The 18,260-nt window shown below is 46.2% G+C and overlaps 1 protein-coding gene and 1 long non-coding RNA gene across 6 annotated transcripts in view; one reads left to right on the top strand and one right to left on the bottom strand.

The window, feature by feature from the left end:
• The first annotated feature begins 1,540 nt into the window (after nucleotides 1-1,540).
• Nucleotides 1,541-2,973, top strand: LOC26534045 (uncharacterized). Of its 3 annotated transcripts, none has more exons than XR_001453484.2 (4): nucleotides 1,541-1,692; nucleotides 2,109-2,276; nucleotides 2,353-2,592; nucleotides 2,655-2,973. It is a non-coding gene; the product is annotated as an uncharacterized lncRNA (long non-coding RNA). The 3 variants fall into 3 exon arrangements; XR_004469646.1 differs by lacking the exon at nucleotides 1,541-1,692 and adding an exon at nucleotides 1,927-2,053 and having other exon boundaries at nucleotides 2,341-2,592; XR_001453485.2 differs by lacking the exon at nucleotides 1,541-1,692 and adding an exon at nucleotides 1,932-2,053.
• Nucleotides 2,974-3,315: 342 nt separating this feature from the next.
• ORY (Occludin-Related Y) overlaps nucleotides 3,316-18,260 on the bottom strand; it is a 52,773-nt gene continuing 37,828 nt past the window's right edge. For 2 of the 3 annotated variants that reach the window (XM_033381331.1, XM_033381328.1), the window contains 4 exons: nucleotides 11,872-12,050; nucleotides 11,150-11,793; nucleotides 10,942-11,080; nucleotides 3,316-3,586 (listed from right to left, as the gene is read on the bottom strand). In XM_033381331.1, the coding sequence (XP_033237222.1) occupies nucleotides 3,338-3,586; nucleotides 10,942-11,080; nucleotides 11,150-11,793; nucleotides 11,872-12,050 (1,211 nt within the window). In that variant the 3' untranslated portion in view covers nucleotides 3,316-3,337. The other variant, XM_033381330.1, reaches the window with a different exon arrangement.

The raw sequence follows: 18,260 nt of genomic DNA, 5'->3' as shown, positions 1-18,260 counted from the left end.
CATAGTTACTATCTTTGTTGACAAATTAATTTTGGTGCTGGAGGAAGACGATAAACGGAGAAAGCGCCGCCAATATTGTATAAATCCATACATGCGGGACAGAAATGGAATGAACATGTTTCTTAACGGTCATGCCTGGTTTCGCTAGAGAAAAATGTATCTTGTCTGAATACTAGGACTCATTTTACTTTTTGGCATAACTTGAATATGTCAACCTAGCTTTTTATCAAATTGATAGCTAGATTGATACAAATTTTCAATATACAGATATCGTCGGGCTTTCTAAAACAAAAACAGTTCTTTTAATTCTTTAACTTCAAAATTACGGTACAAAATACAGCTTAAACGTATCAATTAGGCATTGATAGATGCCATCAAAAGGCATACAATTTTGCGAATTGACATGAACATGACTGATAGTGCACTTAAACGTTTGATTTTCAGTACAAAAATTTGAAAACTAGCTTGAAAATACGAATTTTTATTCAGTTTCGAAGAAATCTGTCACCGAATGTTGAAATGAATTGAAAGGAAATTTTAGCCTTCGGTCTATCGAAGTTAACCTTCTGTTACTACTGTTTCCTAATATGTTTCTTGTTGTCAATAATGAAAATTTATTCATTTCAATATTTTTCTTTTGGGAACAATCATCCAAATCATATAAACGTGCACATGTGTATACCTAATTACTTAAACACACATAATTGGCACATCGTAATTTGATTTGATTTGTGATGGACCTATTTCAGGCTGAGGTAAGCTCAGTCACGTCCAGGGGTCAATCCACAAGAAATTTGTAGTAATAGATGGAACCTTAAGGGCGGCGTCGGGGGGCGGCCTATCGTAGAGAGGTGGATCTGGGCTGGAGTGAATGTCGCTCGTCTTGTATACGAAGCGGCGTGCGTGGACTCGGGGTGGGGTAGTGTCGGTGACTCGGCTAGTTAGAGTGAACTTACGCAATCTGGTGTAACTTTAATTCTTAGCACTTTAAATGAACTTAGTTTAATTGGTCGCCGGTGTTTCTTGTAGGTTCCGTGTACGACGTCTGTACTCCGAACCGGGTCTCTGCGTAAGCTTCTGGTACACCGTCTGTACTCTGAGCAGGGTTTCTGCGTAAGCTCCTTCTTCGTTCTCGTCGTCGTCTTTTTATAGGCCAGTATTGCTGAGTCTGCGGGTTTGAAAGTGCGCTTCCGCGTCGGGGTGCACTTTGCCGTTCTTGGTGATCGTTGCAGATTTTCGCGGCGTCATCTTTCCGCAGTTGATGAACCTGGAAGACCGCGCTTGGCCGATGGCTTCGCCTGGAGTGGGGAAAGTCCGCGTGACCTGATGTCTTTGGTCAGCGTTATGGAGTTGGCGCGTTTTGATCGGTGGTTGCGTGCGGAGAGGGGGCGTTGGTTGTGGGGTGTGGTAAGATGCGGGGGGGGGGGGGGACGGATTGTATCGAAACCTTTTAGGTTGTGACTCAGTCACAGTACAGTAACAGCATTACCCGTGTTTAGTCATCAGTGGATGCTCAATTCCAGGAGGTAATACTTACAAAGTAATAATCATTTGTTGCTATCATCATCTAGTGGTGTTTCGCAAGAAACATTAAATCAGAGCATCGGATCGTCGAGGGCCAACTCACTGCCACGACCTGTGTCACCATCACCATCTGTTAACAGCGATAAGCCTGAAACAGGAGCCCCACATGTAAGTGTACATTAAAGTACATTTAAGTAAAAAAACTTCCTCTAAAATATTTTTTTTTTTTACACCTGTAAAGATTATTTTAATTTGTATCGCAAAAGGAGCTCCATAAGCCGCAATCTGAAATTTCATGCATTTTAGACTACTCCAGCATGAGGTTTTCCCAAATGTTATCCGATTTCTTTAATTTTTATGTTGTGTTGTCGCTTTATCCATTACATCATAGTGATATCCTTAGAAACAAATTATTTTTAAAACCACACGTTTGTAATGCTTTTTCGGTCAGTTTTACAAAACGGAAACAAAAATTAAATTAAAATAGAAAAACAACTTTTCATATCCAAAACTAAATTTTTGCCGATAAGTTAAATTTATTTTATTTCCATCATTAATTAAGAATTAACAACTTTTTTTATTAGGATAAGCATGAACGCGAGGAGGAAGAACGCAAACGCCGAATTCAGCTGTACGTATTTATATCACGATGTATTTCGTATCCGTTTAATGCTAAACATCCTACGGATATGACAAAACGGCAACCAAAAACTACGAAACAACAATTAGAGATAATTACCCAACGATTCCAGGTAATGAATGAGTTTGTATATACAATTTAGTTTATGATTCGGTATGATACGTTTTACCTGTAAGTTATGTTTGTAGGGAGCAGATCGATGTTTCCACGACGAGATTGATGGTCCAGTGACTCCTAGTAGCCGTCGCAAGAATAGAAAGGCCGATGGGTTTCGTGGTATATATATATATATATATGTAGGTGTGTGTATATTTATTGGGTCGACCGGTTGAAACGGAGGTGAAGTCGTAACTAAACTCTAAGCCTTATGATCTATGCTTTATGCTGCGGTGAGCGCCGTGTGGATCGTGGATTGTGGTCAAGATTTGGTAGGCATAATTTTTTTACACGCTCTTATGTTTTTATAAAGTTTGATTCATTGATTGATTAGTTTTAAGCCATCGCTATCTAGAGTTGCAGCACCTGTAATACCCACAAAATTGTTACTCCGATTACCAAGGTAATCTCGCCAATCTGAGCCAATAGCATTTAATATAAATGTGGCCTCAAAAAATATGTTATGAAAAATATTAAATTGAAATATGAAATCATTATTCGTTTCATCTGGGAAGCGAAAACATCTAAAATCTAAAATCTTATAACCGAAAGCACATAAAATTTCAAGAAAATCGGTGAAGCCATTTCGGAGGAGTTCAATTAAAAACATTGTAACCCGAGAATTTAATATATTTGAGCAATGCTAAAATCAATATTATCAATAAAATCAGTATCAGAAACAGTGCCAAAACTGCCTGTCACTCATCTTCCATCGCAATCATCAGAGGCGGTCGCCGTGTCTTCAGACCCTCCTTAGCGCACCGTAGGCTACCCACTCCGCAGTCCAACTGGATCAAGTTCTAGTTGCGACTTCCAAGCTGTAGATCTTTAGAACTTTAACTGATCTGATCAGGCCTGAACAGCGCGTGAAAAATATCTGATTAAAATTCAAAATTCCCTCTTCAAACCCAGTAAATAATAAAATTTGAACTTGTTGGAAGGTTCAATTTGTAGTTGTAATAATTAGTTATTAAGAATAATACTACAGAACCATATAATTTTTCTGAAAACTATCAGTTATTTCTCACATATTAAAGATGTATTTGTGTCAGCATCTGAGAACAGTGCGCAATCCAAATATTTTTGAGGTCCCTCGAATTCACTTGGTTGTGCAATGTTTGTTTCCGGCTTTGGTATTAATGGGAATTTTTCCATTCCATTGAGCTTCCCAGCGTAATTGAATTGTCTGGAATTCCATTCTATCATATCTAGTGACCGCTCAGCAGACAACGTTTTGAGCTTCTTTGTCATTTGGCGATTTATTCGCTATGTAATAAAGATTTTTATTAGTTAATTTTCTAGAAACAAATAATAATAATAAAATGAGTTAAAAAAATAATACTGTATGAAAGCTAAAAAAAATGAAGAAGAACTGACACAAACAGCAAATAACTAAATCAGCATATGTAAGTATCAAGTAGCTATTGTAATACCAATATATTAAAATTAAAACAATTATTTAAACGGGGCAGCGTTGAAAGTTGCTGCTGCGACAGGGACAGAAAATCAGTCAGAACGTGTCGTCGGGAGTTGCGTAGCTACAGCACATTGAATTGTTACTTTAGGGTATAATAATAGTCCGATCTAGTGTTGTGTTGCTCATGAGTGGGTGAACAAAAATGAGTTGTTCGCTTAAGTGAGCAACTGAACATGTTCCTTCCAAACTGTTCTTTTTTGTTCACTTGTTCCTTTTTGCTCACTTGTTCTTTGTTGCTCACTTGTTCTTTGTTGTTCACTTGTTAATTTTTGCTCACTTGTTCTCTTCTCACTTTTTGCTCAATTTTTCTCCTCAAAGGGCATTTTGCGTTCTGGCAGTTGTTGATCATATTTTCGGTTACTTCACACTTTTGAAGTATATTCGATACTTCGAAAGTATAGTGAAATCTAGAATCATTGCAATTTATATTTTATTTACTTTTTTTTTGTTATAAATGTTTGTTTAATATTGTTTTTAAAATGTGTCAAAATCGGTGGTGCTTAGTGATCTGTGCGTGAACAGTGAACAAATGAGCAACTGAGCAATTTAAGTGAACAAGTGAGCAATAATGAGCAATAGTGTTTACCCAACACTAGTCCGATCTGATCCAGATTCGGCAATCTGGTAGATATGGTCATTCTACACGATTCTGCGTTTTTGGTTTTCTCGTATCCTTAAAACTGTGGATGTCATATATAATTTATGGGGTCGGAAACGATATCTTCTGGACGTTATATACCCCTAACCTCATTTTAAATATCGGGGATAACTACATTTTTCTAAAATATTGACAGTCTTAGCTCTCAGTTGTAAACAACGAACAACAACGGTCGTCGCACCAGCAACTGAGAAAGATCGCATAGACGTCTTTCGATATGACCATGATCCTAATTGAATCATGGCAATCCGGAAGAGAGACAATCAAATTAATAGGCTCTGCACACTAAGCACATCCTGGGGGAACGGTGGGATTGTTTGACAGATGTGAAACCCCGATTCACACTGGCACCATCCACCATCTACTATCCGTCAAAAAGAAGCTGATGAACATAAAATGAAAAAATTTTGGTCTGAATTGCGAAAATTTCGCAATATATAATAATAATATATATAATATAATGGTGCTCGGAGCGTCGGGAGAAGAAAACCAATAACTGAATGGATGCTATCCAATGGTAGTTGGGCGGAAGAAAACTCTCAGTTGTTGGTTTGACGGCCTCTGGATACCGGTCGACCTTCTGTTTCAGAATAGCACGATTTTTTTGGTCTTATTAAGGCTATTATATTGTTTATTTATACCCGACACTCAAAAATACATATGTACATATATAAATATGATTGCTCAGTATCAATAGCCAAGTTGATTAAGCCATGTCAGTTTGTCCGTCCTTATGAAAGCCTAGATCTCAGAGACTCAGAGTTTAGAGCAACCAAATTTGGTATCCACACTCCTGTGTTATCGCACCTGTACAGGTAGGTTAGGTTAAGCCGGTAGCTGGGAAGGGGAGATAAAAACCGCCGCATGTGCCCTTTCTCGTTGCCTGAACCGTGAGAGCAGATTACTGCAGGTTAAGGGCAGTCCCATCCGGAGGCTTGGGTGAATTTGGACAAGGTCCTAGGTTTGATTTCAGACATGTCCGAAATTTCCGAGAGGAAAGGGGGGCCGAAGACGACGGCTTCCGAGGGCCGGGCAATGGTAGAAAAATTGGGGGACTGATTCCTCCTCTTCCTTTGTGAGGAATTGAAAGTCTAGCGGCGTGAGTGCCAATCTGCCAGTGTCCCGTGATGGCTCGAGTATCTGCAGAGCACTGTGCTCTGCTGGGTCAATACAGCTCTCAATCTTGCTCGAACAATTCGTGCGTGAGGAGCCTGCACGTAGCCAGTGGCATCGCTACTTGCTTCCTCTCTGATAAGTAGACCTCGGATTTTGCATATTTGATTCATCAGCATAGTCGTGGGCTCATTATTAATTTTTGTTCAATTGATTTCCTTTGACTATATTTGAAAAGCACTTGGCTGGGGGATCGGAGGTGCTGCGAGTACGAGTCATCAGAATTTTTCTATCTTAATCCTTTAAAAATATGCAAATATGCAAAATCCGAGGTCTACTGATAAGAGAGGAATCGTTGTACCCGGCCTGCCTAGCTCGTCGGCAGTGTCGTTCCCCTCAAAGTCCCTGTGGTCGGGAACTCATATAAGGAACTGCTCTGCGATCTCAGACAGAGACCTGCGGCAATCATTTACAGTCGCTGAATTCGACAATATCGATATGAGCCATCAGTGTAAAAGTGTACCGTATTTGCAGGTTAGTCAATCTCCCAGTCCTCCCTAGGTGGGATTGATATCTTGGCGTCGAGAGGTGATCACTGGGGGTGCCAACCGCGGACGCTTTCCACAGTTTGGCTCCTCTCATTCTGAGGGCGGAAAGTGTTGCCACCTTCTTTCCCATGAGATCTACAGGGAGGAGGTCCAGAACGGTATCCAGGGCTTCCCCTGGAGTAGTGCGTAGCCCGCCAGTTATGCATAGCTCTGCCATACGTTGAACTCTACTGAGTCTGTTGAGACAAGTACTTTTGTCTGGCCACCATACCACCACTCCTGATTGGTCGTATGATGGCGGTGTATAGTCTCCGAACCATATATGGGATCATTTCCCATTTTAGTCCGATGGTTTTTCTGCATGTCTAGAGGGGCCACAGTGCCCCTTCTTTACTCTATCCTTTATGCTCAGTTTCCAATCGAGCTTTCTTTCGAGGATTAGGCCAAGATACTTGGCGTTGGTGCTAAAGACTAGCGCTTCTCCACAGAGTTTTGGGGCCTCTATCTCTAGCAGTTCGTTCACTGCCACGTTCCATAGGAGGGGCGAGAGAACTCCGCTCTGCGGTGTGACTCTGCTGACAAATCTGGTGGACGTTGACGGGCCCAGTGATGCCTCAACCGTCATGCATCTGATCGATCAGGCTGACCGTCCGGGAGTCAATGCCCCGGTCCGAGGGCTTGTCTGCCATGGGGATAAAAACGACTTAGATCTGAAGCCAGGTGTCAGGGATGCACCCGTGGGATAAGATTCCCGCGTAAATTATTTTGAGCCAATTAATGGTTTTTTGTCCTGCGTGAATCAGCTGGGCAGGGATAATGCCTTCTAGCTCCGCAGACTTATAACTTAAAAACTTTTTATCGCCCAGGCAATGTTCTCCTGGTTAACCAAATAGCAACCACGATAGCATCTAAAACGACAGAGGGAGGGGAGAAGTAGTTTGGTCTTATTTCATCGCAGCCAGGGAAGTGAGTATTTAGGAGAAGATTTAGCGACTCATTGCTGGACGTATTCCAAGACTTGTCGGCGTTCTTTAGGTAAGCCAGGGTGGGTGCTGTGTACGAGAGAACTCTACGCAGGTGCGAGGCTTCTGGCGCGTTTGGCTTTCCTAATTTCTTTATTGTAGGTTGACAGACTGGCCTTGTAATCGGCCCAGTTTCAGATTCCACCATGCAGGTTTCTGCCGGCCTCTGTTCTTGCCAGAGGGGCGCCTTATTGCAGGTGAAAGTTTTAGCCAGACGAGTTCTGGCCTCCCTGGAAAATTCCTCCTCAGGTGGGGACACAGGGAGAACCCTTCAAAGGTAATCAGATTACTGAGTCCAGTTTGTCCGCCTGAGGTTCCGAAATTGAACTAGTTTCGGTAATGAAAAGGAGAATACAGTTTCCACGAATCTGTGGTCCGAGGAGTGTCCTTCCAGGACCCTCCAGGATACATGAGAGGCAAGCGTGAGGTGGAGGAACTCCTTGCGGTTTTGAATAATAAAGGTGGGGTCTCTCCCCCCGGTTTAATAAGACCGGGAGGGTTGACCATCTAGTGGTCAGTAAGTAACTAAAGAGGTACTTACCCTTTTCGTTTGTGTCACTGGCAGTGATGTGCGTTGGCGTCCCACCCCACAATTAGGCCGATGTCCTTGGCCGCACATTCTGCGATTATAGCCCGAAAGGGGCGCGTAAGGAAGGGGGTCAGGTTGTTCGTGACCCATGTACGCGGAGCAGATCCTCAGTGAGCGCTCCTGACCTTCGAGGCTCACTGCTGTGTGTTCTTCATTGCTAAAATTTTGGAGCAAAAATAAGTGCAACATTTTTTTTGCAAGTGTGTTGGTACGAAGCAGGAGCTGCAGGGGCTGCAGGAGCAAGAGCGTCAGTGACATTTCTGAGGCTCACCTCCACCATTGTTGTTTTAAGGTCGCTTTCGGGGGACTCCTGCTCCTCCCCGACAACGATGTGGCTGAGAGCCCTGGCTAGGTCGCTCTTCATCGAACCGTAGTCGTCCAGGATGTTGTCCGACACCATGGACGTCGCATCCGACGCCGGGTTGGCCTCCTCAAACGAGGCCTTCGGCGATCGAACTAGTAGGTAGATATGGTAATCTTCTACCCCATCCGTCTTTGCGAGGAGCTCTAGGGACTCCTCATTAAGGACGAGGATGATCTGGTTATATTCGGCTTTGGATATCCTCTGCCTTGGCAACCTTCCAATCGGCTGGCTATCGGATGGCTGGGGCATCTTCCCATTTCACGGCCTGCAGTTTCGCACCTGGATAGACCTCTTTCAGAGGGACCACCGCCTTCATGTAGAGGGCCTTAGAGCGAGCTTCTTGGCAGGCGATGCAGGCTTTCACCTTGCCTTGATGCCACCCTGCGTCCTCACACTTTGGCGGTGGTCCGCCATTCTCCTCCAGTTCTTATAGGAACCGGTCCTGAAGCTCATTTTCCACCAGATGCCACTTGTCCCGAGCGATAAGGCCGTCCTTGTCCAGGACGCCGATTAGGATCTTGCCCCTCGCCACCTCAGCAAAAGATCGGTTTGTGTGGTGGGTTTTCACCCGCTTGGCTTGCTGGGCTGGCTTGGCTGACTAGCAGCAAAGACTATACAATACCAAGATGTTGCATGAAGAACAAATTATTTTTCAATTTTCGTTTGACGCTTCATGGTACGGGCGCGCGGGGCTATTACTTCAATTCACTTTTACGCTACCTTCGCCTCCGAAATGCTACTCGGCTTCGTCAATGCCTCGGTCAGCGTCGAGTCGGTGTGTCGACAGAAAGAATACAAAAACAAAATATGAATCGTCTGCGTGCCGAAACCGTAGGGCAGCGTGGTCGCTGATGTCTTTGGCGCGGCACAGTGGGGACTCAGCCGAAATAGTAAAAAAATTGTATGAGTGCCTTAGATAAATTTAATGTACGGATCTAATAGAGAAGATATAAGCACTCAAAGTTTAACATTTTTTCAGTGTGCAAATATTTTTTGAACTCATATTCACTAACTAATTTAGCAAGCTGAGACGGCCAAAGGTCCCACTATGCCGCTCCAAAGACATCGGCGATCGGCGACCACCACTTCGACGGTGCTGAGGCTCGAGAGTCCAGAATTACCGAACAGACGAAACCGATGGGCAGCGGGGTCGCGGTAGAGACGAAGTACAGGCGAAAAGGGAATTGAAACCCCGCGCGCTCCCTCGTGCCTTTTGGGTTCTTATGTTAGGACCCGCCATAGAACAGCTTTTTGGTCGCTCATGCAACATCTTGGTATTGTATAGTCTTTGCTAGCAGGATCCTCCGCTGCGTGTTGCCGCTTGTTGGGAGCCTTGGCTGCGCCCTTTCCGGCATTGGCTGGCTGAATATGTGGCAGGATTGAGGCGCCCCACAGTCTCTGCTCAATTTCTTCGGCTGACGACCTGTAGTTGGGGTTCTCGTTGGACAAGATGAAAGCCGCTCGTCTCATGTCCTGGTACGACGGCTTTCGTCCCTGTGGTGCAGAGACGCTAACTGGCGGGGCTCCCATGGGTTTCTTCGGTCCTGGAGCGCTTACCAGCCGCGATTACGCTCTGCCTAGCAGCCACCCCGGTACCCGATTTGCGCTTGGAGACACCCGACTTGGAAGGACCCGATTGGCTTTTCGAGCCCCCCTCGCTGCGGCGACTGCTTAAAGACGGTGGACCGACTGAGTCTCCTTTTTCGTCTTCCTTGGACTTGGTTTCCTAGACGTTGGTGTAGAGGGGTGGTCTTGTCCCTGCAGTATTTTAGAAGGAGTACCGAGATCCCTTGCGGTTTTATTGTTTTTGATATTTAGAGTAGGGGTCACCCGAGGCATAGCCCGCTTGCCCCGGGAAGCCTAGTTTAAACTGGAGGTCGGCAGGTATTCAGAGTCCGCATATTATCGACCAAGCATTACCTCGGCAATGCATCGGCACATAACAGTATCACCTTGGATTGGGGTAATTTCACTGAGAGTTTTCTTCTCTCAGCCGGACTACCATTCGCCAGCATCCTGGCAGAGACATGACCGTACCAGGACCTGTTTCCAGCCTCCCTCACGGGGATATTATAGTCGTACTTCCACCGGTGTATACATTTACGGCGGGTGACGGTTCACTCGCAACCCTCTGTGTCCTAGGGGTGTGGGACGCAGGCCGCACCGGAAGAATTCCTAATCGACCAGCCATCCGTTTATCCACCTGTAGCACCCGATGGCTGACGGCTGACGCACCTGCAGGAGTGTATTTCAAAATTTCGCCACACCCCTTTCTGCCAACGCAAAAAACGAAAATAATTTTGAATATACGAGAAAATCAAAAAAGCATAATTGACGAATAAATTTCCCTTATTTTATCCCGATGATCCAACAGACAGGATGTCCGAGTTGTGGTAGAATAAAATCAGTCAATACGGCAGCCCAATCGTAACTAACAACCTATAGCAACCCTACTGAATAATAATAATTCTTTATAGCATATTTTTCTTATCCTGTTGGAATCCAACATCGACTGTTTTGTTACTACTATTTTTTCTCATGTTGTTGCATTATTTGTTAATCGGTGCAACTGGGGCTCCTTGCGTCTTGCTGGCAACACACACAAATATTAGTGAAATTGCTGTTCTTAATGATAACAGTCATAAGTCAAATCTTGCAGTTACAAAACAAGTAGCACATACGTAACACACACACAAATAGATCAAATTTATATGGAATATTTGGGTATAGTTCATAGACAAATACTAAAATCCCAGTTACAAAATGGTGGGTGGGTGGTGGTAGGAATGTGGAAAACACTTTGAGACGTATTTGCATAACTATTATATATCGTTTATAGTTTTAACGTACCTGTTGCACTACTAATTTATGCTTTATCTCCACGGTAGGCATATGAGACAACATGCGCTTCAGAGTCTCATTAGTTTTTTGGGCTTCGGCAAATTTGTTTTTTATATTTGAATTTTCTATTGACTGTTTCAATGCGCGCCTGCCAAAACAATTACAATAAATTATTTCATCAGTGTGATTAGCTAAGACTAAATTATTGAATACTCACTTTTGTAGTACTTGTAGCTTTTCAAGCAATTGAAATTTTTTTGGATCTTCTCCTTTTAATATTCGCCATCGATGGACACCGGTAGGCGTCTTAGCATCTTCAGTTAAAGCTCGAATGCGTATACGCTCTTGGTTAAGAGAACGCTGAAGACGCACTATTTCTTTTCTCATATCAGCAGTACTCTTAATAGCATGTTTCAGGCACACACTCTCCGTGTGTAGATTAGAAATTTCTTTTTTCAATAGTCGTATGTCTTCAACTCGTTGATTATATTGTGTAGTTCCATTATCTAGTGCATTTTGCGCAATCTGAAGTTTTTCCTTAATAACTACAATCTCATCATTGCGGCGCACCATTTGTAAACCTACTAAGTTTCGTTCTTTTCTCATTTCCTCCAGTTCATGTCCCATTTTCATGAACTTCAGTTCATCATTTGATATAGTCTTAGATAACATCTCATTCTTTGCTTTCATTTCTCGCATATCCTTTCTCAAGCCGGTAACCAGATTTTCTTTATTTTTAAGCTCAGATTGTAGTTCTTTAATGTGATTGTTGAGATGTTCGATTTTCAAATTTAATGAGTTTATTTTCACTTCGTTGGCGCTTATTTCAGTGGTGAGCTGCTGAATTTGATGGCCAGATTTCTATAAAATCGAATAATAATTGGAAAGGTTATAAATATTATAAAACTATATAATTTATTGGTATATATTTTTTCTTACGGCTTGAAGAATTCGAAAATTGTCCCTTTCCTGGGTCGTATTCTCTAAATTACGGTGCAGCATCATTTTTTCAGAGTGCACAGATTCTAATTGCTTTTTAAAATTATGAACCTCCCGTTGCTTTTCATGTAACTTTTCAGTAAGATCGTTTACCTGACTGGTCTTCAATGATATTTGATCTGCATAGAAAAATAAATTATTATATTATTATTAAAAGTATTACCTAATCAAAGCTAGTGAAGCTATAATGCAACTCAGTATTCAATAGCCAATACGCATATTCGAAGCTGAAAAAGCCTTTTCAATCGAGTCATTGGGCGCGTTTCTTTTTCAAACCTTCGAAGCTTTGTGACTCGCCCAAAAACAGTTACGTCAAATTGGAATAACTCATAATTATTCATAATATTCATTCATATTATTATATTATCCAATACTCAAAAAAATATTAAAGTATTAAAAGGGTGTATTAGTTTTGTGTTTCTTTTTTTTTTGATAAGATAAATATGAATAAAGTTTAGAATAAACTATCACAGACATGAAAAAAAAATACAATTATGGTGTTGCACTGTTACTTTTGAAGCAACTTCTGTGGTTTTTGTTATATAAGGAAAAAAGCGAAAGGGCTTACGAAATAAATAATAATATACCAGCAATAATATACCACCAATACCAGCAGCATAGACATTAGTTATAGGGTAGATAAGATAAGAAGGTTGGTTGCCAGGAGCTCCTGCGGAACGACAGTCAGGTATTATGTAGCAGGGCCCGGCCAGGCACTCTATGCCCTTCCTGTTAGCCGTCAACTGTCTCGCTCATCCACTGCGTCCCATTTTTGCGTTTCCTCCAGCATTACGCTCACTAACTCTTTCGTCGTTTGCTTCAGTCAGCTCTCGTGCCCGTCTGCAAATAGCTCTCGCTGGCACATTCACTTCGCACATAAACAGTTACGGTTCAGCAAATTTACGTGTTTTCGGCTTCGATTTCGCATTTTTTCGTTGCACTTTTGCTACCTGCAATTGCCATCTTTGATTGCAAAAACTTTCATCTGCGCAGTCGGCTCGAAAAACAGAAAGCTGTTTCGTGGAGAGTTTAGCGTAAAATATGCGTAGCGTGATGGTAGCACACGACCGATTGTAGGAGCAGGATTTTCATTGAGGCTTTAGCATTGAGGACTATTCTTCAGCGTGAGTTGTACATGCATTCTCAGACGACGCATTTTTTCCCGTTTCGGATATGCCCAAGTGAATCCAAATCCTTTATGTATATGGGCAGTCGATCACGCTTGCCTAACCTGAAGCATTTCAAGTTTTCGCAACCTAAACAAACTTCTAGTCCATGTTCACAGCTGTCATTGATAGTTAAACCGAGCTGGCTTCTATAGAGAAGTTATTGTGGCTAACTACAATGCAGCATTAGATAGATATTCTCAAGAAAACTATAGATATTTGGACTAGCGCGTGGGTATATATCGGCTGGCAAGCTGCGTGCATATGCGGTTTATCTGTTTTAAGCTTCAGCTAAGCCTAAGCTAAGTCGTGCACTGTTGGACTTAGGATCGCAATTACATTTTGTATCTACTCGTCAACTTTGAAAACCCAAATCGCTTAACGCAACAGCTTCTCAACAGAAGATTTTTCGGTGGATCTCGTTCTGAAACCGCGAATTACAGATTTCAGCACTATCATCATTGCCGTCGTTGCCCAGAAGATTAGTCCAGCAATTAAAGCAAAATAGTCGGCATTTATAAATGAGTACCTCGATCATATGTCTCTGGTGCTCAAGGAAGATAGGGACAAGTGCAAATATTTCTTGCCACATCATTGCTTCATCACAGAGGACAGTTTCACAAGAAAGCTAAGGGTCGCATTCGAAGGCTCTGAAGCTACCACATCTGATCTTTCGTTAAATGATCTGCTTGTCTGGTCCGAGCATTCAAGCCAAGATATTTCACACACTTATCCGTTAATGTACTTATCGTACATTTCGTAAAATGTATAGGTATGAGCGTGTCTCAATGCGTGACATACAAATCTTCACATTAAAATCAGTGTTCTAGGGGAATAAGCCTTCATCGTTTTTAGCTAATCAAGCTATGCATCAACTGGAGATGGATGAGTCGTCTTCATATCCATTGGGGTCGGACACCATTCTATAGGACTTCTACGTGGACGACATGATATCTGGAAGAAATTCGGTCGAGGAAGTGCTGGATATTATGCGTCAATCTACGGATCTTCTTGCTCGACGGAATTTCCATTTGCAAAAATGCTGTTCCAATTCCCCTGATGTGCTTCGTAAAGTCCCAGAGGCCGAAAGGGACATTTTTCTGAAGCTGGATGATGACAGGGATGTAACCAAAGCACTTGGGCTCATTTGGGAGCCCAATAACGACAACTTTTTATTTACACTTGCTCCTCAAATCTGTGTTGGTAAGCAAACTAAGCATTCGGTGTTGTCATCCACTGCACGGTGATATGATCCTATGGTTTTGATCGGGCCTACAGAAGCAAAAATATTCATGCAGCGCATGTGGACAGACGAGTTACATTGGGATAAAAGTCTTCCTCAGCCTTTGGAATCGGCAAGGACTGTGTTTTGCTAGGATTTCGCTACTGTGTCTGCCTTCGACTGCCTAATCCATTGTTCATCGGAATTAACTGTGGTCCTCTTTTGCCTGCGAGACGAATCATCCAAATTTAACGTTTTTATACCGGTTACTCAAAAGGAGTATTGGGGTATATTAGATTTGTGGTGAAAATGAAATCGTTTCCGATCCTATAAAGTATATATATTGTAACGAACCTGCTTTTTGGGCTCGCTTGAGTTTGCTGGGCTCGCTCAGCGGTCGGCAGATTCGCAGCAACGTATTTTTATTGTTGCCCCCAACGACAAATGATAAGACTTTCCTTTTAGTTTGATTTTCGCTTTATTCGCAATTCTATTAGGACTTAGGGCTAGGTGTTACAGTTTCTCTTAATTATCAATCTCCACCACGCGGGGGCTCTCGTCGGGTGTGGCAGCGTCGAGGCTATTGATTGGGGCAAGTTGACCTCCGCTATTGCTTTGGCCCGCCACTCGAATCCGCACTCCACGTCTCGCACTCCCCTCCTAGCTTCCGCCGGCTTACGGGGATCTTCACTTAACTTAGACTTACTCTGGGGGGGCAGGCGGGGCCTGTCTGCCTGCTGCTACACTTCACTACACTTCTTTGTTTCGTACCGAGTATCACTCCTGCGTTTCGACCGGGTCTCAACGTGCGCGCGCGCTTACTTATCTGCGTGAAAAGAGACCCGCTTTGACGCCGCCGCCTCCATTTATAGCCCCTTGCCAGGCCCCGGCTCGGCGTTGGTAGTTTTCCATCGCCGTCTCCTGGTTTCCACGGCCTTCGTAACGGGGCCTGGCCGGCGGCGTGATCCCGTGCCCTTATTTGGTCATGCGCCAAATTACTGCTGGCCCGATCCCGCCGTTTCCTTTGCCTCTCTTGTGTCTCTCTCTCCGAGAGCAGGGCACTTCCCCTCTCGAGGCCCTTGGCCTCTTCGCCGCGTCCGGATAACCGGGGGCATCTGGCCTGACCTTCGCCTTATCCGGCCGGCCGTCAGCTTTTATCCGACTGTGCTTTTGGTCGCACTCGGCCTGTGGGAACCATGGTTCCTCACACCCCCCTCTTTCTTCCCGTAGCGGAATACTTCCGTTTTCCGCGATCTCGGGATAGGGTGGGCTTTCCTCATTCAAACGGCCCGAAGTTGCGCGCGCCCTTTGTTGTACCTGGGATCGCCGGCGTTCTGGCGCCCTCTGGCGCCTTGGCTCGGGGGCGCTGTCAGCCCTTGCCCTTTTTTTGGCTGGCGCCGACTCCCGCCTATCGATAAGGTGTAGGGGCGCTTCTGCGATCCACTCGATACTTCCCCCCCTAGTCGATATTCCGTTTTCTTCTTTTCTTTGTTTTTTTTTTTCTTTATTCATTTTCTCCCGCGTGTTCTGCCCTTTTTTTTTTGTGTTTCTGCTGCCCCCCCCCCCCTTTTTCTTCTCTTCTCCGTCTTCCTTTATTTTTGCTCTCTGAATACTTCCGTGCGCGTGGCCGACATGGCGATGCGGTAACGCGTACCTCGCTCGCTTACCAACTTTTTCACACGTCTACCCACGAGGCGTATCTGGGCCTGTGCGCGGCTCACTGCCGCCGGCCACTCCTCCCGCGGGATCGCCTTCCAGTGGCCCGTGGCCGCCGGTGCTGAGCTCTGCCGATGCAGGGCCGGCCGCTTGGGTCTTGCCTGGGGCTCCGGGCAGGAGGCCTGCCTCTTCAGGGTTGGGCGCTCGACCGCCCCCGACCTCTCCGGCGCGGGCCACACCCACGGACCGCGTTCCCACGTCTCGACCTCCGCGTGTTCCGTCGCCTCCGCCGTCGCCGCCTCCGCCGTCGCCGCCTCTGCCGTCGCCGTCTCCGCCGTCGCCGACTCTGCCGTTGCCGACTCTGCCGTCGCCGCCTCTGCCGTCGCCGACTCTGCCGTCGCCGTCTCCGCCGTCGCCGCCTCCGCCGTCGCCGCCTCCGCCGTCGCCGGCGCGGGATCCGATTTGTGGTTTCTCCTCCGCGGATCCCTGTCGTTGCTGCCGAGGGGGCTCTCCTCCCACACCCGGGCGCCGGTCTCTGGCTGAGTCTCGCACGGGGCGGGCCCCGAGGCCCACGTGATGTGCAGGGTCTGGTGGTGCCACACCATCCCCTGGCGCACGGCTGTCCTCACCTCCTGGGACACGTATGGCCCTATTACGGCCGCCTCCGGTCCCCTCCATTGTGGCTGCTGCTGCCACTGCCCGTTCTCTTGCTGCTGCTGCTGCTGCTGGCGCTGCTGATGTTGGTGCTGCTGCTGCTGCTGCTGCTGCTGCGGCTGCTGATGTTGGTGCTGCTGCTGCTGTTGCTGCTGCTGATGTTGGTGCTGCTGCTGCTGCTGCTGCTGCTGCTTCTCGGAGCCCTCTTCCTCCTCGGCCGGTGGCGTAGGCTGCCACAATTCGTCTTCCTCCTCCTCGGCCTGTTGCAGTCGCCGCTGCCATTCGGCCTCGGGATTCGAGGCCCGCTCGCCCCTGGCCGGGGACTGCATCGGCGGCTGCACCACTCGGAATGGCGGGGGTGGCGGCGCCTCGTCGCTCTCGTGGCCGGGCTCCTCCTTCCTGGTGGCCTTTCTTTCACGTCGTCCTCGATCTCCCCGGCCCCCTCGTCTGAGGATACCGTCGGCGACACGGAGTCGTGGCCCGACGGCGCCGGAGATACTAATGGCGAGGCCAACAGTTGGAGGAACTGGGAGCCATCGCACCAATCCTCCTCGTCGCCACGCGAGAGCACGGACGCCCGTCGCTGACGAGAAGCCTCGGCGCGGTAGCCCCCCTCCCCCACTATCGCCTGCTGCTCCTCCAAGAACGCCCTGAGGTCTTCCATCTTCTTCTTTCCATCCTCGTGGTTGAGCCGTTTCGTCTCCATTTTTTTTTCTTGCTGTGTTTTCTCCTTGTTGATAATTACCTTCAAGTGTCCGCCGTTCCGTCTTCCACCCGCATATATACCCGCGTTGCATTACCAGTCGTTCCCTCTAACGGTGCCGGTGCGTCGGGTTCGGTCTCTCATGCCTGGTTCTAACGGTTGTTACGCGTGTGCTCATGGCCTCTCTCTACAGGCCGCGCTCTCTAACGGCATCTTTCCCCTGGTTGGGTGAGTACCGACGCGCTCTCCGCTCTCTATCCGACTTCGCCTTGTCTTTTTTTTTTTTGGATACTGTTGTGTTCTCGCCGCGCTCTGTGTTGGCTGACGGATAATATTTTTCCATCTTTGATGGACCCACCCCCTTCCCATTTGTGCTTACGTGTATTTTTCCTTTTATTTTAATTACAATTTACTTCCCTGCTACCGTCGACCTGTTCTTCATCCCGTGCTGATTGGACCCTCCTTGGCCTGGGTGAGTTCTCCCGACCCGGATGACTTTTACTTAACCCTTTCTCCCTTTCCAGCTCGCCCTCTGCCCTCACTGCGGGTCGCTTGCCGCGATTCCGCTCGTGAACAACGGGTCCTTCGACCCTCCGCCCGGGCTGGAATCTTTGGCTCACATCCCAGGGCAACTGCTACGCGCCCCCGGCCGGACTCTTTTGACCGGCGTCTCCCTCACACAGTGGCTCGGACCCGAGGGTCATCCGACTCCTCGCCCGGTAGACCACGCATGAGCGGCACCCGTCGTTCCGGCCCGACGCTCGTAGTTGCCCTGTGAGGCCGCGTTGAGGCGTGAGCCTGGCCCCTGGGTTTCCCTTGGTCATCCGCTGCCTGAGATCACCCTCCCCGACCCCGGATTCGCCTCCCAGCTTTGGGGACGCGTTTCCTGTTCAGGTTTGCTGAGTTTTTCCTCTTCTCGCATTAATTT

This window comes from Drosophila pseudoobscura, chromosome 5 (genome assembly GCF_009870125.1).
Source record: "Drosophila pseudoobscura strain MV-25-SWS-2005 chromosome 5, UCI_Dpse_MV25, whole genome shotgun sequence".
In the NCBI taxonomy this organism is placed as follows: Eukaryota; Metazoa; Arthropoda; class Insecta; order Diptera; family Drosophilidae; genus Drosophila; species Drosophila pseudoobscura.
Note: the sequence above shows the minus strand (reverse complement) of the source record. Positions and strands in the feature narration are given on the sequence as shown.